Genomic DNA, 26,394 nt, shown 5'->3' with positions numbered 1-26,394 from the left:
TTCTTGGGGTAGACACCCCCCCTAATTTGGAAATGGGTTTGAGGTTTGTTAGTTACTTTCAACCTGGGTTAGCCCATCTGCAAAGATGGTTTACCAGGGTATGACCACTGGGTCATACAATTTCTTGCAACCACAGATGAGTGTGGATACAGGTGAATAGGTGGATACCAGAGGTAGATGAGCAGCCTTGGAAAGGGCTCATCACACCAAAGGTGCTAGTCCTTCCATAATACCCCATACATCCCACATGGGTAGTAATTGATAGTAAATAGTAATAGAAATAAATAGGTAGTAAATACATCCTTATATTATTTATGTTAGGTCCTCCCATCAAAACTTCAATTTCTTCAGCTCTCTCCTTTAGGAAGCTGTTGCAAAGCAACATAGGAGGGCTGATAGAGCGCTGACTTTGGAGTTAGAGCATTATGTTATGGCACTTAAACTAACTGACTAATGACTTGGGGGCAGCTCAGTGGAGAAGAGGATAGAGTACCAGACTTGAAGTCAATAAGTCATCTCCTTGAATTCAAACCTAACCTCAGATGCTTACTAGCTTTATGACCTTGGGCAAGGCACTTAATTTGCATTGCTTCATCAAAAAAAAAAAAAAAAAAAAAAAAGATTGATTGATTTACATAGGATTTTAAAAGAAAGCACAGTTTAAAACAAGTCTAAGTCTGATTTAGTCCAATATCCTCATGTATCTTTTTTTGGGGGGAAGGGAGGAAACAAGGCAATTGTGGTTAAGTGACTTCCTCAGAGTTACACAACTAGTAAGTGTTGTGTCTGAGGTCAGATATGAACTCAGATCCTCCTGATTCTAAGGCCAGTGCTCTATCTGCTACACCAACTAGCTGCCCCCAATATCCTCTTTTAAAAATAAAAACAAGGGCCAGGTAGGTGGTGCAGTGATTAGAGTATCAGTTCTGAAGTCAGGAGAACCTGAGTTCAAATGTGACCTCAGACACTTAATACTTCCTAGCTGTGCGATCTTGGGCAAGTCTCTTAACCCCAATTGCCTCAGCAAAAAATAAAAAAATAAAAAATAAAAAGAGCATGAGTCCCAAAGAGCTAATATTATTTATCCATTATTCCATAGCAATTTAATGGTAAAGCCAAGAACTAAATAAACCTAATGTTTTTGGCTCCCAGTCCAACGTCAAGTGTTTGAAGCCAGATTGAATCCAGGGCCTCCTGACTCCAAGGCTGATGTTATATTTACTACACTTCTTAGCTGCCTCTATTTTATGCATTTTAAACTATTATTCCAAAAAAGGGCCCATAGGTTTCAGATAGACTGCCTAAAGGAGCCATGACACAGAAGAGTTTAAGAGTTTTTGTACTAGTATAAGAGCTCTTTCTAGCTCTAGAATTCTGTGATTTGTGGTTCCAGAGAGAACATATGTGTCACCTATATGGTAGTCTACTGAGAATTGAAATAATCCTTGATCTTATCTGCATTTGATGGTAAACCACTTGCTTCTGGATGGTTTGTCGATCCTCCACTTTGGTTTCTTTCCTCTCACTTTTAGAACTGTTCTTTTTCAGTTTAATTTACTCAATTTACATCAAACATTATAACTATAACTGTCATAGTTATATAGATTTTGGCCTAGACTCTCTTCTTTTTTCTACTCATTTATCCAGTGACTTCACTAGTTCTCATGGATTTAATTATCATCTTTGTACCAACAATTTCAAGATCCATACATTCAACTTCTCTCTTTCTCTGTCTCTGTCCCTGAGTCTGTCTTTCTCTCTGTCTCTGTCTGTGTGTATATCTCTCTCTGTCTCTGTCCTCTCTCTGGGTCTCTCTCTGTGTCTCTGTCCTCTCTCTTTCTCTCTCTCTCTCTCTCTCTCTCTCTCTCTCTCTCTCGCTCTCCCTCTCGCTCTCGCTCTCGCTCTCCCTCTCCCTCTCTTCCTCCTTCTCTCTCTTCATACATCTTAAAATGCATGTTGGACATGTCTAATTTAGGCATCTAAAATTCAGAACATCCAAAACAATACTCAGCTTCTTTCCCTATAAACCTATCCCTCTCCTAAAATTCCCCATTTCTATTTAGGGTACCATTATCATCTCAGTGACCCAGATTAGCAATTTCACACATATAGGTATTTGTCCAATATGACCATTTCTTCTCCCTGCTGTGTTTTGCTCCCTATTTACTTCTTTCTGCTCACATGGCCACTACCATAGTTCAGGTTCTAATTTTCTCTTTCCTGGGCTACTGTCATAAAAACAAAACTGACATTTTTATCCCTAAAACTAGCACCCTGGAGTCTCTGGATCTTTTGCTGTTTTTTAGAAACATTCAATCTACCATCTGTACCTTTACACTGGCCATCTCCCTCATATCTGCAACATGCTCTTCTTACCTCAACTCTGCCTCTTAGAATCCCTTGTTTTGAAGGCAAATCTCCACTTATGTGATATTTTCTGTATAAAACCACTCTGAATCTTCCATCTACTACTCCCCTTATTCATAATTTCCCATGGATTTATTTTGAATTTATTTTGTATATTCTTATTTATAAATTGTCTCCTCCAATAGAATGTAAGGTTTTTGAAGGCAAAACTTTCATTTTTGTCTTCAAATCCTCAGTTCCTAGCCAGTATTTGGAACATTGTAAATGCTTGCACAAGTGAAAACTCCACTAGAAAAATAAACAATAGGTAGGAATTATGAACTCACAGTTTGGATGTTTATATCAAACATATTATTCAATAGCGTTGGCAGTGATATTGTTAAGTTGCTAACTAGCCAGAATCGACAAATGGCAGGGATTATAATGGCCCAAAATGGCAGTGACTTGATTATAGCTTTGAAGGGCAAAGACCAATGGGAATAATTGACCTAGGAAGAAAAAAAACAAATTATCAATACTTTGGTTAGACTGTCACAAACATTTCTGTTTTTAAAAAATGCTTTGTTACCTTTCCTCTCCCTCTCCCTCTTCACAAGCATCACTGTATGCTTCTGACATGACTTATTAGGCTTCAATGACTTGTAGCACAGAAGAGAAAAGCAAAGCACCCATTTGTAGCTTTATTATTTCATTATTCATTTATTTTTTTCATTTGTTTTTCATTTATTATCATTTTATTATTCATTTGTTTTTTTTAATCTAATTTTATCCTTAAAGCTTTGGAATTGAAATTGGTCTTTGTACTAATTCCAGTTCCAATACATTTCTGGATTGTTGATATTATCATGGCCAGTGTGTACATTGTTCCCTTTGCTCTGCTTTGTTTGCTTTGCATCAGGTGATAATAAGTCTTCCTATGTTTCTTAGAATTTTGCATAGTTTCGAATACTTATGAGAATAAAATATTCCATTTTGTTCCCTTTTATAATTATTTAATCATTCCCCAATAGACAAACAATTTTGTTTTTAGGCTTTTTGTTATCATAAAAAAGTGGTGCTGTGAATATTTCACTATTTGAAGTTTTTCTTCTGCCTTTAACATTTTTGGAATATATGCCCAGATGTAGTAATTCTTGTTCAGCAATTATGGATATTTCATCACTTTTAATATTATGTAATTTCAATTTATTGTTTCAGAATAATTTTGCCAATTCAGAGCTCAACAAATACATGGTGCATTCTGTATCTGTCTTTTTAAATTCCCTTCGACATGTACTATGGGGTAAAAATCCTTCAGATTTTGTTGATTCACATTTCTCTTATTATTATTGACTTAAAGCATTTTTCTTATAACTTTTGATGTGCTGAGCATTTGTGAGAAATATAAGTGAAGATTTAAGATAGCATCTGCAATGCCATTCAATTCTGATTGCATGATATCGTAGAAAGACCATTGAAGTGGCTACAGGAGACTTGGAGTCAAGACAGCTCAGTTCTTTACTATTTGTGTGATCTGAAGTAAGTCACTTCATTTTATTTCATGATAGTTTATTTCACTTGTAAAATAAGGAGAGTAATGCTTTGTTACTACCCTCAGCAGTTCTTATAAGGATATGTGTAAATTTACTTTGTAAAGCATTAAAAATTACAGAAAAGCTATTATTTTAAAGTAATTTTTATCAATATATTTTGTTCTTATGTTGCCTAAATTTCTCTCATATCTTTCCCGTTCTTTCTTTCCAGAGAGCTTTTTTGTATAACACAGAATATTTTTTAAATAAAAATAGGAAGATGAGAAAAAGAAATCAATAAAACTGGTCAATATATTGAAAAAGTTTGAAAATGCAGTTTTCTATATGTATAAACCTCTTATTTCTGCAGGTGAGTTGAGGGAGATGTCTTCTCATTATCTTTTCTTAGGGCTTGGTTTTTATACTTGTGCAACATTCAGTTTTCTTTTCCTTTTTTCCTCCTCTTTCTTTTCTTTTCTTTTCATAAGACTGAGGCAGGTTCTGTTTACTTGTTTCACTAGTAGCTTTCAATAAAATAGTTAGAAAACAAAGAATGTATTAAGGTACAGAATATTTAAAAGACTGTAAGCTTATAAAATTAAAGGCATATTTCAGTGACTTTCCACTATGAATATTTCTAATATATATTTTATTCTCCTTTTAGGTTAAGTAATATGTTTGCAGAAAAGAAAAATCCAGAAATTTATTTTTAGTTACTTACTTGCCAGCCATCTTCTCTCTCTCCCTCCCTCCCTTCCTCTTTCTCTGTGTACACACACACACACACACACACACACACACACACACCCCTACATTTTTCTTTCCCTCCATTATTTGCAGTGTCAGTTGGTATTTTTATTATATCATATTATACCAGTTCTAATTCTACTGCTCAAATTCATTCATTGAAAAGGGTGAGAAATGAGAGCAAAAATCATTTAAAAAGTCGACATTTATAGAAATTGTTCATATGCTGAAACTTTGAAAAATATTTTAGTACCTCAACCATATATTTTGCTTGGGACAAATTCTCAAAACTTTGAATTCAGTATATTTAAGTCCAGAGCTTTCTAGGGTTTCATTGTTAGTTTTGTTATTGGTACCTTATATCTTACCTGAAATAACCTTGGAGGTTAGTAGTGTTACATTGCAATTTCAATTCCCTGATATCAATCGTGTTTCCTTTACTTTTCTCTTAATTTATATTTCAAATTTTCCATGAAGCTCTGGTCTTTTCATAAGGAATACTTGGTGTTGTTCAGTCATGCAATTGTGTCCAATTTTTGTGATCCTATGGATCATAGAACACCAAAGCTTTCTATCTTTCATTCTCTCCCAAAGTCTGTTCAGGTTCATGTTTGCTGCTTTCTTGACACTATTTATCCATTTTGTCCTCTGCTGTTATGGGCCAGCACTTTTGTGCTTAAAACAGGGATTCTTACAGGGTGTTAAGTCAGTGGAATTGATAGGAAAATGATTATCTAGTTTAGCATGATTAATAGTTCTCTAAATTCAGTATGACCGATTTAATCTTACTACAAATAATGGTTTCCTAGTGATATAATGATTGGTTTATACTCAGTGTAGAGCATATAAGCTGGGACCAACAGCCAGGAGCAGAGCCAGATTCATTCATCTTCATCTCACACCATTGTGGTCATTGTGGTGGCTGGCCTCCTGAGCTTCCCCCACTGAGACCAAGGCCAATCTAAAAGGCTCTCCAGAAAGTTAGCCTGGGCCCCAGGCAAGGAAACCAGATTGTGAAGGAGATAATAAAGGAATTGGATTTTAACACCTGGCTATTCTTGTGGTGATTACTTTACTGAAAAGAAGGCTGCCTCCAGAGACCTTCAGAAAACCAACCAGAACACTACACTCTGCCATCCTTCTTTCCTTCTACCGTTAATCATTCCCAACATCAGAGTCCTTTCCAATGAGTTCTAACCCTAACCCTAACCCTAAATGTGGCCAAAGTATTTAAACTTGAGCTTCAGTATTTGACCTATCAGTGAATTGATTGAGCTAATTTCTTTAAATATTAACTGATTTGAGCACCCCTAGGATTATATCCACTTTTGCTGGGCACATTTTTTGGGTAGTAAGCCTATATCTTTTGCCTTTTGTTAAATAGTTTTCCAAGTTTTCTGCTTTTTTTATAGTACTAAATGTTGTGTTATTCTGATTGTGGCTTCTTAGAACTTTCATTCTTTCTTTGTTTCATTTTGCAATATCTTTTCTTTGACTTGGATGCCATAGATTTGGGTGCAGATGTTCTTATGAGTTTTCATTTTGGAATTGCATTCAGAAGGTGACCATTGTACTCTTCATGTTTCCACTTTGCTCTTTGGTTTTAAGCAATATGGGCAATTTTCTTTCAAGAGAAATGCTTATTCTCCAACATTAATGGCCAATTAACAAATTAGGATTAATTTTTTTTCCTTTCCATTACCTCATTCAGAAAATACCCTTCCGTAGGTTATTTACCTAGTTTCTGAAAGAGATTACTGATAGATGTGATTGTTCAAATCCTCAGAGAATATATTTTTCGATCTTGAATGGGACCCTATCCAATTAAAAGACCTTACAAACAGAATTGAGTCTAGGTGAGATCTTGCCTTTAGTATATATGTCTCTGAGAGACAGTACATAACTAAAAAAAAAACCATAATAGAGTTACAGTATTTTATTTTATTGATGTACTTTGTACATAATAGGTGCCTAATAAATGTTTGATAAATTGAATGTAAAACATTTTAATTCCCACTTCTTTCCTCCCTTTAAAAAAAAAAATGAAAACCTGACTAACCTTGTTGCTCTTGATAATAATTGTGTCTTGTCTCCAAAAATATTTTTGCATTGTGTATGTATATATATATATTTATACACACACACATATGTATATATATATGCATTTTCTAATGCAAAATTTCTAATCCAAAAGTTTCGTGGAATTGTCTTGGATCGCTGAACTGCTGAGAAGAACCAAGTCTTTCACAGTTGATCATCCCACAATCTTGCTGTTACTGGGTACAGTATATTCCTGGTTCTGCTTTTTTTTTTTTTTTTGCTCAGCATCAGTTTGTGTAAATCTTTCCAGATTTTTTCTAAAATCATTTTGTTTATTATTTTTCATAAAAACAATATTCCATTATTTTCATATACCATAACTTATTCAGCCATTCTCCAATTGATGGGAATCTACTTATTTTCCAAACTTTTGCCACCATAAAAAGAATTGCTACCTGAGAGTCCTTTCCCCTTCTTTATGATTTCTTTGGGCTACAGACCTACTAGTAGCACTGTTGGATCAAAGGATTTGCATAGTTTCATAGCCTTTTGGGCATAATTCCAAATTGCTCTCCAGGATGGTTGAATCATTTCACAACTTCACCTACAATGCAGTAGTGTCCCACTTTTCCCACACAACTTAAAATATTTATAATTTTTTCCTGTCATTTTAGCCAATCTGAGAGATATGTAGTGGTTGTTATAATTTGTATTTCTCTAATGGATAGTGATTTAGAACATTTGTTCATGTGACTATAGATGGCTTTAATTTCATCATCTGAAAATTATATGTTCATATCCTTTAAGCATTTAACAATTGAGAAATGACTTGTATTCCTATAAATTTGACACAGTTCTTTATGTATTTTAGAAAAGAGTCCTTTATCAGAAACACTGGCTGTAAATCCTCCTCACCCCCAGCTTTATACTTACCTTTTAATCTTCTTTGTGTTAGTTTTGTTTGTGCAAAACCTTTTAAATTTAATGTAATCAAAGAGAATAATAATGTTCTCTAGTTCATCTTTGGTCATAAATTCCTCCCTTCTTCAAAGATCTGATAGGTAAACTATCCCTTGCTCTCCTAATTTGCTTATGGTATCACTCTTTATGCCCAAATCATCCCATTTTGACCTTATTTGGTATGGGATGTGAGATGTGGGTCTATGCGAAATTTCTGACATGTTGTTTTCCAGCTTTCCCAGCAATTTTTGTGCAATAGTGAGTTCTTATCCCAGAAGCTGAAATTTTGGGGCTTATCAAATACTAGATTGCTATAGTCATCGATTATTGTGCCATGGGTATCTAACCTATTCTACTGATCCACCACTCTATTTCTTAGCCAGATCTAAAAAAAAATTATACAGTACCTTTTTTCATAACAAACCTGTTCAATTATTGAAGAAATGATGTATTCCTTTTCATTAGCACTTATGAGTGGGTGATTTAAGGGATCATCATAAACTAGAAAAAACCAGACAATACTGTAGACACAGCCAAAGCCTCCTAGGAAGAAGAGGACTGAGTTAATACTTTTAGATTTATATTTTGTTTGATATAACTCTGTCTTCTTCATTTGTAAAAGCCATTAAGCATTGAATTCTACTTATTTTTAGTGAGCCAATATTGCCCTTTTACTTTTTAGTCTTATCCCAAATCACTCATCTCTCCAACTTACAATATTATTCTTGATTTGTCTAATTCTCTAAATTTGTTTCTAGAAGCACCTCCAAATTGGCAGACTTTTATTGTGAAGTAAGTTATTAAGTATCACAGGTGGCTACAGAAATGGGAGTAATATCTTCTTTACTATCTTACTACTACTACACTACTGTGTATTCTTCACACTTGCCCCAGAGATGTAGCATAGATAGATCTGAGGATTGTTACCAGATTTAGAAACATTTATAAAACCACCTATAGGAGACTTCATTTGGACATTTATTGGAGTTTACTGCATGTGGCAGATCTTGGGCTTTCTGACCTAGGGGACTGAGGTTTATTTTCTCCTAAATATTGCACCACTTAGATAGCCCCAGCTCTCATATATGTGATGCATGGTAAAAACTTAGAGCAGTAACAAAATAATGGCATGTTATTTTCACTCTTTATACTTAGAAAAAAGCAAAGACTACTCTGGGGTGCTCTAAAGTCTCAGCAAAGATGATTAGTATGTTTTGAGGTTCATAATTGATATTTTTACACAAGAACAAAATGGTGTTATAGTTGTTTATTTATTCTTCTTTGTACATTAAAATGTTTGTTTCTTGATGAATGTTAAATTTACAATGAAAAGAAAATTTAAAAATCCATGGACTTGGGCCTTAGTCAGAAAACCAGAGTCCCTCTCTTGAGAATCTCAGAGGTTTGTTGAAGAAAACTCATCCCCTGAGAACTGATAATCTTGTGATGATTTCATTGGAACAGAAATCATTGATATGCCCATTTCTCATCATCCAAACTTGAGAAGACAATCTATATTAGATACTTCAGCTGCTTTTCCTCTCACTCTCTTCTTAACTCTTTAAAATCTAGCTTCTCATCTTCATCATTCAACTGAAGTTACTAAAAATCTCTTTATGGACAAACCTGATGACCTTTTTGAAAGATAAAGGATACGATGAATAGAGCCATATTGGAACTGAGGAAGATAAGTCTTCCTGAGTTCAGACCCAGCATTTATCAACTGCATCTCATAGTTGCTTCCATCTTTTAGCACTAACAAAAATCCCACCTTCTACAGGAAAAGTCGAAATTCCTTTTGATTCTAATGCCTTTTTCCCGAGATAATTTCTAATTCATTCCATCAATAATTTATTTTTGCTGTTTACCCACTCTCCTCATTAGATTGTGAGCCCTGACATCAAGGGTTTGCTTTTACCTTTATATTTCAAACATTTAGCACAGAGTGTGGCATATAGTGGATGCTTAACAAACATTTATTGCTTAACTGACTGAATGCACATTTGCAAAATAAGTAAGTTAAAAATGCTTTCTACTCTTTTTGGAATACTATTTTTAGAATCAGTTGGGCTCTATTGGCCAGAGTAAGGGATCCTAGTTATAGTGATTCAGCTATTAACTTACTATGTGACCTTGAAAAAATTATTTCAACTTTTGGTATATAATTTTCTTCATTGAATTAAAGGTTTGAATAAAATTCTTTTTATGTATTTTCTAAATCTAATTATTTTTAAACTTTTTATGTGTGATCTACTTGGATATCACAAGGGACACATTTCTAGGAGATTGCAGTCCTAGGAGGACACAGATTTCCTAAAAAGTGGAAGCAGTTGGATTTGAGATGAAGCTACATACCAAAGATGTAAAAGATACTTGGCCAGCCTGGGTACTCACAGAGGAATCCACCAACAATGACACCAATGAAACTTCCCATTGTGGTACCTGAGTTGAAGATACAGAGCAAGTTCGGTGTTTGAGCATCAACAGTTAAAGTCTCTCTGACTTTATGTAAGTGATTGGAATTGATCTTCACAATATTTAAGGAGGAACCTATTGTATCTTCAGCATTTTAATTTTGTGCATGGGTTGGATTAGATAGCTAGTTTTTAAGCTCTGTGATTCTAATTTATTTATGTTCCTATCTTGAAGAATTCTTGTTCTGGTAATATCAACATTGAAGTGAGAAATATAAAGAGGGATAAAAAAATTGTAGTGCAACTGTTATGATTGAGTTCTTACCAGCAAGACCAATGATAATTAGTTGTGTACGTTCCAGTGGTGGAGCCCATTTTGGCCAAAATGCAGGTAAAGCACCACTGGACATCCCCTGAAATCAAAACAATAAAAAAATTAAACTGTGAGTGAAATTGGGGCACAATCTATGCTACTCACCTGCTTTAAAGATATGCTTATACCTGACTCAAGCCTTGTATTATCCTTATGAGACACAAGTAAGGCAGTCCATAGTCTGCTGCTAATGGTACCAAGAGGTTGAGAACTGAGCTGATAAGCAGTGCTAACCCAACTATTTTCTTTCCTCCAAGAACACCAGCAAAATATCCGGTTGGAATTGTAGTGATCATTATACCAAACATGTTAACACTGAGGAGGAAACCCTGCATTTCTGGGCTCCACTCATATGATGGAATCTGCAAGATAGAGAAATAACTTTTAAAAATGGTTACCTTGTAGGAAAGTCAACTGTTCAGTTAGCATCTGGAGTTCTGTAATTGTGGGATAAGTGTGTGTGTGTGTGGGGGGGGGGGAGTGATATGTAGGAAAATAGATTAAGAATTCAAAGGAACCTCAAAGGCCATCAAATCCAATTTTCTTTTTATAGATGAAGAAACTGAAGCTCAGAAGAGTTAAATGGTTTGCCCAACACAGCTTGAATCCTACCCCAAGAACAATGCTTAGAGTTCTCATAACACTGATAGGTGAGTCTTTTGCCTTATTTTGCCAAGAACCAGGCTTCTACCTCACTTCCCTTCCACTTTTCACAATGCTCCCTATTATTCCTCTCCTTGCTTCCCAGCTTCCTTTGTTATGAATTATCCTCCTTTCCCCCTTCCCCTCCAGCAAATTATCAATTTCTTGAGGGTAGAGACAGAAATGTTGCTTACCTCTATATCCTTAGCACTTTGCACAATGCCTGGTATATAATGTGATTAATAATGCTTGCTCTCTAATTTTCATTGAAATCCCCATCCTTCTCCTTACTACCTGTATGTTTGAATTAAATGACCTCACCTCTTGTGTTTCAAGCTTTAAAATTTATATTACAGATTTTCAGAAAAATTAGGGACCTCAGTGTCCATTTAGTCCAAACCACATCTGGAAAAGAATCTCACATGAGGATTCCACCTCATCTTTGTGTTTTGTGAAGGTCTGTGAGAAGCAGAACCCCACTCACTTTGTTCTTAGAAGCCCTTTCCTTTCAGTTTTTTTGGGAAATATTTTATTCTTCAGGTGATTTTTCTTATACCAAACCTGTTAGCCTCCTAGAAATTCCCATCCGCCATTCCTAGACTTTATCTGTGTAGCCAAACAGATAAGCCTAATCCTCTCTCCACATAACATTACTTATACTTTAAAATGCTTAAAAAGAGTTATCATGCCATCTTCCTCTTCCCCTGCCTTTATCTTTCCCAGATGAAAGACTATTTTTTTCCTCTGACCCTCATATTAGACAGACTGAAAGCCTTTTAACATTCCATGTGCTCTACTCTAGATTATTTCAGTCAGCCGATCAGCAAGTATTTATTAAATGTACCAGGAGCTATACTAAGCAGTCCCTTTCTCAGTTGCAGTGCCCACCAAATCTGAACGTGATTCTAAATGAGATGTGACTAGGACAGAAGAAAGCGTAACTCTTACCTTGTCTTCCTTAGAAGTGATGAAATTCCTTTTGTAGTCCAAGATGATGTTAGCTTTCTTTTTTGGCTACTATTTCCAGGCCATTTCCTATATGACTATACTATTTGGGGCCATTTCCAGGTTCCCTTTCAGATTTGTACTTCACATTTCAAAGACTCAATTAAAATCCTGTTAGCTGTTGCCTCAATCCCCTAGGTTACTTAAAGAAAGTAAAGAACTTCTGTAATGACTTTGGCACATGGCTTCCAAATTCTCTCTCCTTTCTAACTTTTGCCTTTATTCCAAGACTTCAACATACATATTGACTCTTCCTCATACTCCTTAAGTGCTCAGTTCTTTATCCCACTTCAGCCACATACAAAGATGATCATGCAATAATCTTGCCATGACTCACAAATGCACCACTTTCATGTTTAAGAATTATAAAATCAAAAAAAGAAAAAGAAAAAAAAAGAATTATAAAATCTCCTTATTTGATCATAATGGCATTTCACTTCTCCTTTGCCTTCCATTATGAAACACCACGCTTCATCTGCACTGTAACTTCTAAATCTCTTGACCCTTTAACTCTTTACCTGGTAATTTCCCTTGCATTAGCCACTCTCTTTCCCTCATCATTTTGACTACTTGGTGTCAAAATTCAATTCTACATTGTCCTTTTCTCTTGAACCCCTAGCTCCTTATCATTTCACTGATTAAGCCCTTTCAAGTCTCAGCTTTTGGATCAGTCTCATTGCTAACTTCCATTGATCCTACCCATGTGCTTCTGAACAAAGATGGAGAAAATTACACAATCATTCTGAGTATACCTATTACAAAATTGTTACATAATCTTAACTGGGTCCTCACTGCTACTAGGCAATCCTACTTTCATTCCCTTATCAATGCCCTACTGTAGATGCTCTTCTAAACCTTTTCTTGCTTCTTCAAACTTTTTACAACTTTCTGTACCCCCACCTTCTCCATAGAAGTCTGTGATTTACATTTTGCAGAAAATTCAAGCCATTTCACTGTGCATCCTCTTTCTCTTCTTCTTCATCTTCTATCCCTCTATGCCTTCTGCCACATCTCACATGATGGAGTGGACTTACTCCTTAACAATGCTAACTCCGCCACTTGTTCAAGTGATCCCATTATGTCTTTGCAGTCTTTGACGCTATCTTCTCCTTGACATTCTATTATCTCCACACTTTTGTTCATTGTTCTCTTCTGCTTCTCCTCTTACATACTTGATAGCTGCTTTTGTCTCTTTTTCTGGATCCTTATCCAGATCATCTCCCTCTCAGTCCACTCAGGATTCTGTCCTAGGTCTATTACCTTGTGACACTACTTCATCATCTCATCACTACACTACACTAATCTCATCAGCTCTGATGGATTTAATTTGATGCTTTTTACATCTGCTTACTGTGCCCCAACATCTCTACTGACCTTCGGTATTGCATTTCTATGAGTCTTTTAGATATTTAGAATGGATATCCAGTAGAAATCTTAATCTCAACCTGTCCAAAACCCCACACTACCTATCTCTACTGACCTTTGGTCATTATCTTCTTTTCTTCTTGCCTATCCCTCTCTACATTCTGTATTAATGTCAAAAGTAATAACATCCTCCCATTCTCTTAGGTGGCTGAACTCCTCACTCCCATATCCAAGCTATTGCCAAGGCAGGTCAGTTTCACCTTTGAAGTATCTCTAAAATATGTCCCCTTCTCTCCTCTGCTATTGCCTCAACCCTGGCATAGATCTTCACCACTGTTGTTATTGTTAAACTGTATCTGACTCTTTGTGATCCCATTTTGAGATTTTCTTGGCAAAAATATTGGAATTGTTAGCAATTTTCTTCTCCAGTTCATTTTTCTGATGAGGAATTGAGGCAGAATTAAGAATCCAAGCAGAATTAAGTGATTTGCCTGAGGTCACATGACTAATAAGTATCTGAAACCATATTTAAACTCAGGAAAATGAGTTTTTCTGACTCTAGAATCAAAGCTCTATCCAGTGCACCTTAACCTCCTCACACACAGTATATCTGACTATAGCTGAGACCAAAATGAGCTCTGAAGGCCCTACCACAGGTTGGAAACAAATAATTCTTATGAACTTTTAGAGTGGAGTTGTCTCTAAATTTGTCACATTTCTTTCAAGGTACTTGTTTTGCTTGGAGCACAAAACCTTCTTGGATGTGGGCGCATCATGCCAGGTGAACTCTACCAGTATCTTACATGTCTCATAATTGATTCCAAAGTTCTTCAGAGACCTTGATGGTGTCCTTTTAATGCCTCTTCTGATCTCCATTGAGCACTTCTTTGGTATTAGTTCTCTGTAAAATAGTCTTTAGACCAAAGCTTATTAAACAGTAAGGTTTGTCCCCTTAAATGTGGGAGTCACAAAAATTTGGCCATAGTCAAAAATTTCTGAACACAATGATCAAAAATTAATTCAAAACAAAATGTGTCATAAATCTGAGGTGTTCCTGGCTGAGCTTTTTTCTGTGTTGCATCCTGTGACTTCACTACAGCCTTGGTTCTAAATGTACAACACATGTACCTTGCACTAGGCATGCATGAATGCTAACAAACGCCTCAGCTGAGACTGGGGACAGGGTCATGTAAACATTTCTTGGGTGAAAGGGGATCGGAGTGAAAAAGTTTAAAAAGCCCAGTTTAGACAAATGCATGTTTGGCATTCAAACAATGTGGCCAGCCCATTTGAGTTGTGCTCTCTGCAGTAGGGTTTGAATGCTTGACAGTTCTGAGTGAGAAAGAACCTCCATCATTTCCTGCAAGCTTTCCTTAATCCCTCATCATTACAATGACTTACCTCTATTCCTATTTATCCTGTATATAGCTTGCTTTGTAGACATTTGCTAATTGCCATTAGATTGTAAGTCCCTCAAGAACAGAGAGTGACTTTCACTTAAAAAAAAAAAAACATACCAGCACTTAGCACAGTGCTTGACATGTGATAAGTGCTTAATTAATATTTTTTGAGTGATCAGTTGACCTGGAAACTGGATTTTGGCTATTCCAGAGTTTTCTTTTTTTCTTTTTCTTCCTTCCTTCCTTCCTTTCTTCCTTCCTTCTTTCCTTCCTTCCTTCCTTCCTTCCTTCCTTCCTTCCTTCCTTCCTTCCTTCCTTCCTTCCTTCCTTCCTTCCTTCCTTCCTTCCTTCTTTTCTCTCTCTCTCTCTCTCTCTCTCTCTCTGTTTTTTTTTGGGGGGGGTCTTTTAGGTGATGGTGAATTCTTTCAATTTTTACTTTTTACTCTTGTTCTAAGAGATATGGGCAGTTTTATAATTTCTTAAAATAGGCTTGCTAGATTCTTCTAGTAATGTTCTAGTAATTCTTAAATTATCCTTGGTTTTCCAGTTCACTTGTCTTTGTTATGAAAGGCATTATTTCCCCCTATTTTAACTTTTTAAAAATATTTTTAGTTGTCTTACAGAATCATTATCTCCTGTTCGATCCATTATGATTTTTAAGAAGTTTGTTTCTTGAACAAGATTTTGTAGTGTGTGGGTGGGCGTGGGGGGGTGTGCTCCCATTGAACAAAAATCTGATCTCTGGCTCCCTGGTTTGAACATTGAATATTTCCAATAATGTTTGAGTCTGAGCAACAAATCTTTGGATTTTCCCTTTGTTGGAGCTCTAGAAGACTGCTACAGTACCCAACCACTATCAGCTAGTTGGAAACCTCTGCAGAGGGGCAGGATTGTGGCTTGCCCTTTGCTCTAGGAATTTTTGCCCTGATTATTTCTTTACAGGTTTTTTACTGTGCTGGGGCCTGGAACTGACATCTTGGTCTGTTACTAACATGACCCATTGTTGGAAGAATAGCAAGGAATTAAGTGTAACTGGATTGCAGAGTACAAGGAGTGTAAGATATCAGAAAAATAGAAAAGTAGGAAATGGATCATGCTAGTAACAGACTCCCGCTCCCCCCTTCCCCCTCCCCCCCCCCCCCCTTTCCCCCCCCCCCCCCCCCCCCCCCCCCCCCCCCCCCGCCCAGTAAAGTAGCAACAAGACTTCTTTGCTATTCTTCCAAGAAAACACTGCATCTCTTTACCCAAGGCATTTTTTTTGGATGAGCCATTTGGGATCACACAACTAGTAAGTATCAGGATCTAAGACTGGATTTGAGCTCAAGTCCTCCTAATATCCGGGCCTGTGCTCTATTCATTGCACCATCTATCCCTACCCTAGCCACTTTCACTGTCTTTCCACCACCTGAAATTGTTTCCTTCTTCTTTACCTCCAGTCTTTTCTGGTTTCCTTCAAGTTCCAGCTAAAACCGCACATACAGGAAGTCTTTTTCATTTCTTAATTCTCGTGCCTTCCTTTTGTTGATTCTCTCTGATTTATCAAATAATTAGCTAGATAGACATCTAGGGCTTGTTTGTACAAAGTTTTTTGCATGTTTTCTCACCTATTAGATTTTGAACTCTTTAAAATCAGATAGTCTTTTACTTTTCTTTGTATCTCCAAGGTCTTAGCAGAGTATTTCCAGTATATCAGGCACTTGGGACATATTTATTGTCTTACTACTGACTGACTTAGAGATGGGAGAAAGTGGGAAGAGACCAGGAAAGACTTCTTTCAAAATTTGGGATTTGAACTGAGATTTGAAGGAAACCAGAAATCAAGATTAGGTCAAGATTAGGGAGAAGAATATTTTAAGATATGAGGTGGAGCTGGTTTGAAGAACAACAAGAATGCCATTGTGGCTAGATTTAGAGTGCACGGGGGAAACAAAATTTAAGAGATTGGGAAAGGTAGGAAGGAGATTTCAAGCAGGAAAATACACAAGATTATGATTGCAATATTCATAGTGTAAGGGATGAGAACTTGCAGCTGGCTGAATGAGTCCAGAGAACAGCATGTATAAGACAGATGTTTGTAAGATAGAAATAATGAGATTTGGAAACAAGTTGGATATTCAGAGTAAATCTGGGTAAGAAGTCAGAGATAACAGTGTAATTCTGGTTGAGTGGAAGGACCAAGGGAGATCAGTATGTACATATTGCATATGGGCATGTAGAAAAATCCATACAAGGCAATTTGATGGGGAGGGTCTAGAAGGAAAGACATCATGAGGAAAGGTCTTTCTCATAGAGAAAAAGGTGTTAGAGTTGGGGCTTGAAAATAATTAAGGAGTCAAAGAGGTAAAGCTACGGAGGGGGAATTTCAGTCAATACAAATGTTCAGAGATGAGGGATTAACTATTGTGTAGGAAGAACATAACTGACACTGGTTGAAATTCCTGGGATAAGTAATAGAAATACCTTCTGAAGTATTAATACCAATGTAAACCACTTATTTGGAAACTAGGTGGTACCATAGCACACAGAGAACAAGCCCTAGAGTCAGGAGTACCTGGATTCAAATCAAACTCCAGATACTTGGTAGTCATGTGACAGTCTAACCCTGTTTGCCTCATTTTCCTCATCTGTAAAATAAGTCGGAGAAGAAAATGGCAAAGCAGTCTAGTATCTTTGCCCCAAAAAAGCCCAAAATGGGGTCACAAAATGTCAGATATGACTGAAACAATAGCCTAAGTATCATTATCCCTTGTTTGGTCCATTTAAATTCTCAATAAGTTTGTTTCTTGAACAAGGCCTTTTTTTTTTTCATTTTACAGATGAAGAAACTAAAACAGAGTTTAATGTGGATCATGTAGTTAATAAGTATCTGAAGACAGTTTTAAACTCAGGTCTTCCAAACTCTACTTCTAGGACTCTATCTGCCATGTTTGTGACTTCTCCTTGTCACCAGAACCTTGAATGCTAGGATTTGGGTTTTTATTTTGTTTTGGTTTTAGGGTTTTTTTGCTCATTTTTCTATTCATATTGTCCAAAGTCTCTATTGTGCCTGAATCCAGATTTGAATTCAGGTCCTGTTGACTCCAAGTCTAGCGCCATATTCTAGTAGCTGCTTCCATTCTCTTATGTATTTTCTACTCTACCTAAATTGGATTACCTACCATCTCCTGAAAAATCATATGTTTATGATTTTGTCCCTTTGTTGACAATGTTCCCCACACCAGAACCCACTCATCTCGATATCAGTTTTAGACATAAATTGTTCAACTCATAACAGAAATCATCTATGAAGTTTATTCCTTATCCAACCAATAATAATTTTCCCCCTTATTGGATGATATGGCATTTTGAATTCTTACATATCTACATTCTGATTTATATTTTACTTATTGGTGTATGTTTAATCTCCCAGAATCAGAGAACTTTAGATTTGAAAGAGATCTTCATCTAGTCCAATACATATACAAATACCTTGCCTAATTTGTTGTTAATCTAATTTCTACACCAATGTATGTATTATATATAATATGTATTATAAATATCTATTGTTTGAATAAAAGAAAAATGTTGGATCTGCCATTACTTACCCCTGTGTCTGTAGTGGCATCACGATATTCTTTTGTGGAAATGCTGGAATGATTTGACTGGTCTGTGTGATTCACCATAGCAATGATGGCAATGCTCATACTTTGATGTTGTGCAGATAATATTAAATTACAGAGATGTATTAAGATGGCCATGCCATATCTTACTGAACAGAACCCTTCAGAGAGAAACCAAGACAGCAATCATGTAGTAGTTATATAAACAAATTAATTTTCTTTTAAATAAAAATAAATCACAGGCCCTCTAGGATTATTCCCTTTCAGATTAACTTAGCTTTGGGTTGCTATATGGACAGAAGAGTACCACAGAAAAGGAAAATGGAATTACGTAGTAGATGACATATTGGTTTTGAAATACAGGATGTTAGATGAATGGTAGAATCACGCATATAAATCATGATGTCAGGATTAAATAAGAATATGCTAGGCTTTGGACATGTTGATCATGAGATACTATTGAGACATTTCAAAAGATGAAAGTGTCCTAAGGGTGAAGCTGTCCTATAGACAGTTGGAGATACATGTCTATTACCCAGATAAATATTAATGACAAAAATATACAATTGGAAATCATTTGCATGTGGCTAAATCCAAAGAAGTAAATAAATTTGACAAAAGAACAAAGTATAGAAAGATAAGAGAGGAGAATAAGAGAAAGAACTTTGTAGAAATTTCAGATTAAAGGGTTTGGAAGAAGTGGAGAATTTTTTTTAAAGAGGTGTATGATAAGAAATCTATTAACCAGGATGAGGAAGTAGCATGATAGAGCTAGAACTAAGTTTGTTATCTGAATAAATACCACAAACTTCCTTGACGGAAAGATGAAATTTGGGCAATAATTCATAAGTTTGACCCAGTGACAGAACATAAATATTCATGGGAAACTTTGATTATCTAGATATGTGTTGTTGTTGTTTTCTTGTTGCCTCCTCCATTAGATTGTTGTGTTTTTTTATTAAAGTATTTTTTTATTTTCAAAACATATGCATGAATCATTTTTCAACAATGACCCTTGCAAAACCTTGTATTTCAAATTTTCCCCTGTTTCTCCCCACCCCCTCCCCTGGATGGCAAATAATCCAATATGTTAAACGTTAAAATATAGGTTAAATCCAATATATTTATACAATAATTTTGCTGCAGAAGAAAAATCAGATCAAAAAGAAAACAAAATGAGAAAGAAAACAAAATGCAAGCAAACAACAACAAAAAAAGTGAAAATGCTATGTTGTGATCCACACTCAGTTCCTACAGTGCTTTCTCTGGGTATAGATGGATCTCTTCAACACAAGATCATTGGAACTGGCCTGAATCATCTCACTGTTGAAAAGAGCCATGTCCACCAGAATTAAACATCATATAATAGTATTGTTGCAGAGACAGGAATTAGACTGTTCTGTTGCAGGAATAGCAAGGAACCTAGTGAGTTACTTAATTACAGAATTTGTAGAGGAAAAAGCAAGAGTTTAAGAAGAATGAAAAAGTATGGAGTAGCCAATTTATAAAATGCTTTATAAAACAGAGAGTTTATATCTGATCCTGGAGATAATAGGAAGATACTCTAGTTTAGTGTGTGTGTGTGTGTGTGTGTGTGTGTGAGAGAGAGAGAGAGAGAGAGAGACAGTCAGACTTGTACTTTAGGAAGATGAATTTGACAACTGAGAGAAGGAAGAAGTAGGGAAAGAGACTTGAGGCAGGGAGATATAGCAGTAATCTATGCAAATAGACCAGACAAGGTGATAGGGCCAGCAAGAGTGTGCTATCAGTGTCAGTGGAGAGAAGGGTGCATATTAGCTGAGATACTAGAAAGATAAAATTCATAGACCTTGACAACTGATTAGATATAACTAGAGGGTGAGAGTAGGGAGTCAAGGAGACACCTAAGTTATGAGTTTAGTGGACTAGAAGAATGATGGCATCTTTGTCATTAATAGGTAAGATAGAAAAATGGAATAGCTTGGAGGGGAAAAGAATGAGTTTAGTTTGGTCATATTGAATTTAAGATGTCTAGATCAAGATGGACACTTGGAAATGTAAAACTAAAGGTTAGAATTAGCCAAATGAATTTGAGAATCATTGGTACAGTGATTGTAATTACATCCATAGGTGCTGATGAGATTGTCAAATGAAATAATATAGAGAGAGAAGAGAAGAAAAACAAGGACAAAGTCTTGGGTGACACACATGGTTAGTGGTTATAATCTGGATGAAGATCCAGTAAAAGATACTGAGGAGTGTCTCACATGAGGGAGGAGAGCTGGGAGAGAGCAGTGTCACAAAAACCTAGAAAGAGAAGAATATGAAGAAGGAAATGATTTACAGTGTCAAAAACTGCTGAGGGATAAAGGATAAAGATTGTGAAAAGATCATTAAGTTTCGAAATTAAAGAAATTATTAGTAACTCTGGAAAGAGCAGTTTTAGTTAAATGATGAAGTCTGAAGAACTACTATAGATAGTTGAGAGTGAGAGAAAAAGATTTTAACCATAAAAGAGAGAGAAAACAAAATGATAACTTAGTAGGGATAGATGAATTGATTTTTTTTTTTTTGAGAATTGGAGAGACAAAGTAAGTAAATAAAAATAAAGTGATTTGTGGGCAATTGAAAGCATCTAGTAGATTGGTAGCTATTAAAGGTAATGAGAGAATAGGGAAGATAGGACAACCTGCTGGAGAAGGTAGGATGGAAGGAAATTGCTTGTGTATTTAAAGGGGCTTGCCTTGATGAGAAGGATGACATTTTCAAGTAAGACAGTGATAAAGGAGAAAATAATGGAGGAAGGCATCTGAGAGATTTGGGAAAAGTGAAGACTGAATTAGCACCCTGGATGCCTTAGAATCAGCTGGAGTCAGAATAAGCAAAAGTCCTTGGTCTTTATTCTTGGTCTTAGGGGTAGAAGTGAAGGGAATGGAAACAGCAATCTCCACACCTCCTTTCTCTTCCTCTCCCACCAAGAAGTAACACTGGCTAGTCTTACTCCACCCCCTAGCCCCTCCTACAATTTCTGTATACAGTAATTATCAAGCCAGCACAGAATAGTGGGAAAAGCCATTTTCCAAGCATATGTTTATAGAGTATTGTCCAATCGGTAATTAGCCATAAGTACTCGGTTGTCCAACCTCAGTGCATCAACTCAAGAGTTTCAGCCCTTTACAGAAAAGGGGGACAAGAAGAGGGAGTTCTTAGGAAATGGTCCCATTTTTCACTAAAATATGAGCTAAGCAGAGAAGGAACAAAAAGGTTTAGAAAATCCTCTGTGGGTAGTGGGCTAGTAAACTGATTGTTCCTTTCTCAAACATTGCCCAAGCACCTATGATAGAGCGATGCTCAATATGATTAAATGGTTACTACAATCTCTCACTAGAACTTGTAGAGAAAATGGTTTATTATACAAATGAAAATAGTATAGCAAGGAGGTACTTGGTCAAGGTTTTCAATGTTAAAAGAAAAGCCTTTATTTTTTCATTGAAATAATATGCTGATAGATAGGCACATCCATCAAAAGCACATTTTGTACTTTGTTCCTGAAATTATTATCTTTCTCCACAAAGTTCTAAGTTTAGAGGGAGCATAATAAACTTCAGGGTTAGAGGCTTCTTACAAATTACCTTTTTGTCTGGATTTATGATTTTCTTTTGGGTTTGTTGAATTGGATGTATCTTTCCTTACAAATTATTTCAGCTAATAATTGAATTTCAGTGTTCTTTATTCTGTTCTTTCTGAAAATTTTAGGACTAGTTTTAAGTAGACTATAGTGCCTGTATGATAACTTCATTTCCCTAATAACTTGGAGAAGAATGAAAAACTATATATATATATATATATATATATATAAACTATAGTTAATTAATTGCATCATCAATCAGATATATTTCTGTTACTCAACTTATCTGAACACATAATACATCCTCAGCTCTAGATGGAACATTAGGATGGATATAATAAAAAGGTCTTTATTTATTGATTTATCAAGTCCCTACTTGTTTATAAACTGGGCAAATCACTTAACTTCTCTTTGCCTTCACTTCTTCATCTGTAAAATGGGGATAATTATAATGCCTTGCATTATTGTAAGGATTATTGTAAAGATCAGATAATATAATACATGTAAAGTGTTTAGCACAGTGCCTGGTTCATATTAGATACTATGTAAATATTAACTATGATTTTTAGAGGATGATGATGAGATGGTAACCAGATTTGGGGTTTGGCAAATGTGACTGTTCATAAGATAAGAGCTTTGAGTGTAGATAGTGATGTGGGAGTAAATTGGTTCACCAAGAGATTGACATAGGGAAGAGAGATCAATATATCCAATATAAGGGCAATTTCCTGGGAAAGAACTGGGGCTAGAGGCTTTAGGAGTCATGGTAAAGAGAACTACAATTATGGGTCATAATGCATCAGAAGAGATAGAATGACCAATAATAGTGATTAGATAACAGAATTTTGGAATTCCCTGTATATAAAAATAGAATACATATGGATGATCTTAAGAATTCCCAAAGTACTTTCTTTGTACCTCTTTTCAGATATCTATAATATTCCATAAATTATGTTTTTATGAGTGATTAAATGAATCAATGAAAAAAGCATTTATCAAACACTGTGTCAGGCTCTCTACTGGGGCTACACGCCCATGCAAACAAGACAGTCCCTACTTTGAATGAACTTATATTCGAATGTGGAAAGACAAGTCATAGAAATAGCCAGAGAGGAGTGTTTTGAAGTGTGAAGTCAAGAAAGAATGGCAATTAGGAAAAAGGAATTTGATTGATTTGTCCTTCCCAGAAATGGTAGTGCCCATTTGATTGCTGTTTTCAGAGATAAAGTGGGAATGTAAGTAAGAAAGTGGGAGTATGTGCACTACCATAAAGCATGGGGATGGTCATGAACCTGAGATTGGCTAAATCAGGAGCTTACTAACCAGAGTCCAGAACTACAGGAGTGAGGCCTTCAGTTCTGGATTGAGGCAGATCCTGGAAAGGAGAGAGTTGTCTGGGAAGTGGTGTATATATACATATTCCATCTATGTGCCATGCTTTGTTTTTATCTAGTATTGTTTTTGGTTATCTTAGCTTTTCTTCCTACTTTATTCCTGATCGTCCTTTCAGTTCCTTTGTCACTCAGACCTGAGACCATGGCTGAGAGAACGTAAGTAATGCTTTGAGTATGCTCTCTGCTACTTTTCTAATCCACTAGCTTTCTAATTCATAAAATCATAAAAACATTTTTAACTGTTACTATAAGGTGTGTGTCAATCGATAATCATTAATTCATTTAAACACTCCCTTTAAATCTAACATAGATGGCATAGTGGATAGAATGTTGAACTTGGAAGAGATGAGTTCCAATCTTGCCTCAGATAATGGTATATACCCAAATCACTTAATGCCTTCAGCTCCTCATATTTAAGATAGGTATAATAAGCTTCCAAGATTTCGAGGATCAAATGAAATAGCATCTATAGCAGCATATAAATACTAGTTGTTATGATGATTATTGCCAAAACAAAATATTTTTCTGACCAGTACTCCTCTTAATGTGTTGACTTCGTCTAATAATGTATAAGTAACATGAGGGCAAGAACTGTCTTTGATATTTTATCTGTATTTGTAGCACTTAACTCAATACTTGGTACATAGAAAGCTTTTATATGTGATTTTATTTGTTCATTAATACAACTGTAAAATTCCTTGAGGAGGAGTGTTTCTTATTCATCTCTGTATCTGTCATAATACCTAATACAGTTCCTCCATCCAGCAGATAAGCAATATAAGCAATTTGATAATCACTATTCAAAATAAACAATTTGTTGGACTGAATCTAAATGAATTCAAGAGGTCTCTGGGTAGTCATTCTTGAGAGGAAAAATGCACTTTATAGCACTTCTGTAACCTTACTTTTCACTTTTGGGTGCTGCTGCTCATTGTGTTCTTCCTGTGGATTGGTGTTCTCCATCATCAAGGTATTAGCAGTTTCCAAAGAATTCTTATGGCTGGTCCTTTCCCAGGAATTGGCGTTCATCTCCTGAAAAAACAATGTCTATGGTAAACTTCAATTCTGAAATACAATTTTCTCATGACTCAGATAGGTATTTGAGTACTTTTCTCTAAAATCATCATCATTATCTACAATCAAGAAGAACGTTGGGCTTTTAGTTCGTAATTTTTTAATATTTATGATGCGTTTTGATAGTCAGCTCTGTGATGTTTGCTCTCCTCAACACATTTAAATACTCATTCTAGAGGCTCTTTATTTTCTTTAGCACATTTCTTTTAATCATCTTAAGCTGCCATTTCTAAATGCACCAATGACCAATTAGTCAATAACCATTAATTAAATGCCTACTGTGTACCAGGCACTGTGAATTCAAAGAAAGGCTACCCCCCCAAAAAAACACAAAGAAACCAATCAACCCCAAAAGTTTCTGCTTTTAAGCAACTCACAATCTAATGAGAGAGACAATAGCATACATGTATGGTATATGCAGGATCAATTGGCAATAACAGAGGAAAAACATTAGAATTAGGAGGGTTAGGAAAGACTTCCTGTGGAATATGGCATTTTACTTGGGACTTGAAGGAAGCCAGGAAAGCTTGTAGGCTGAGATAAAGAGGGAGAACACTGCAGACATGGGGGATGGTGAGGGCAAATACCTAGAGTTGGAAGATAAAATGTTGTGCTCAAAGAATAGCAAAGAAGCCCATATCAATGTTGATACTTCCTTTGGTCTAGAAAGCTTTTCCCCTTTTTAGGACAATTAACTAAGAAATATGTTAGCAATTGTGTTTTTGACATAAGACAGATTATTAATAAAGCTGTGCATAAACTTGGTTATCATTAGTTCAAATGTTATAACACATTGGATTTGGAGTGTAAATTAAAAGAAATATAAAGTAAAAGTAGCTGCCTTATTCATCAACATTCAACTATTGTAGATTTAAATATTAATATATTTAAATTTAAATGTATTTAGGAGACAGTGCAGTACAGTAGGAAAAGGCATTGGAGTTGCAGTGAATAGACCTTGGCTTGGTTCTGTATTAGCTGTATAATTTAGAAGAGTCACCTCTCTTTTCTGGTCCTCACTGTGCTTCTTGGTAAAATGGCTAAAAACCATGGCACCAGGCAATCAACAGACAAGTAAAATTTATTGACATTGAACCTCACTGATTGCCTGCAATCCTAAGAGTCTTGGACAGTTTCACATCCTAAGTACTTATTTTCTTCAACTTTTGATTTCTCTTTGTCATGGCCTGCTTTGATTAGTCTGTTAGATCATGAAGTTTTTGTTGGTTAGTTGTTTCATTTATATCTGGCTCTTCGTGATTCCATTTGGAGTTTTCTTGGCAAAGATACTGGAATGGTTTTCGAGTTTCTTCTCCAGCTCATTTTACAGATGAAGCAATTGAGGCAAACAGAGGGAAGTGACTTGCCTAGGATTACATAGCAAGTAAGTATCTGAAGCCAGATTTGAACTCTGGAAGTTGAGTCTTCCTGATTTCAGGCCTAAAACTCTATCCATAGTACCACCTAGCTGTCTCAGGTAGTGAAATAGAGTCTTATTTTTGTACTTTGGTTCATGCCTAGTAAAGGGGATATCTCTGCTATATTCCTCTTATTTTCTGATATCATGAGTATCTTTACTTATGTAATGAGTTGATTGCTTATATAATGTTGTTTCTTGAATCCGTTCAAAACTATTGTTCCTCTTCAATCTCAGTTGTCCATTTTCAGATTTCCTTTCCAACTAGTATAAAATCACTTAGGTTTTTGCTATTTTTTAAATAGTAAGATTTGCATGTTAAACACTTCATTGGTTTCCCTTGTGGGGTTTCTAAGAGGATTCAGATCACCATCAGGTTATACCTTATACTAATAATTCCAGCAGAGTTCAACAAAAAGACAAGGACATCAATATATTATTTTAAAATGGCATTGTGACTTTTAGAATAGAGTATAGTA

The 26,394-nt window shown here is 35.7% G+C and overlaps 1 protein-coding gene across 1 annotated transcript in view; it reads right to left on the bottom strand.

Moving 5' to 3' along the window:
* LOC100929658 (sodium-dependent phosphate transport protein 3-like) overlaps positions 1-26,394 on the bottom strand; it is a 93,717-nt gene that overhangs the window by 9,797 nt on the left and 57,526 nt on the right. The window contains exons 12-18 of the mRNA XM_012545827.3: positions 24,330-24,456; positions 18,409-18,584; positions 10,541-10,774; positions 10,365-10,452; positions 9,981-10,067; positions 8,050-8,168; positions 2,694-2,855 (exon numbers count right to left, since the gene is read on the bottom strand). Of these exons, the coding sequence (XP_012401281.2) occupies positions 2,694-2,855; positions 8,050-8,168; positions 9,981-10,067; positions 10,365-10,452; positions 10,541-10,774; positions 18,409-18,584; positions 24,330-24,456 (993 nt within the window). The remainder of the gene's footprint in view (positions 1-2,693; positions 2,856-8,049; positions 8,169-9,980; positions 10,068-10,364; positions 10,453-10,540; positions 10,775-18,408; positions 18,585-24,329; positions 24,457-26,394) is intronic.

Source organism: Sarcophilus harrisii, chromosome 3 (genome assembly GCF_902635505.1).
Source record: "Sarcophilus harrisii chromosome 3, mSarHar1.11, whole genome shotgun sequence".
Lineage (NCBI taxonomy): Eukaryota > Metazoa > Chordata > Mammalia > Dasyuromorphia > Dasyuridae > Sarcophilus > Sarcophilus harrisii.
Note: the sequence above shows the minus strand (reverse complement) of the source record. Positions and strands in the feature narration are given on the sequence as shown.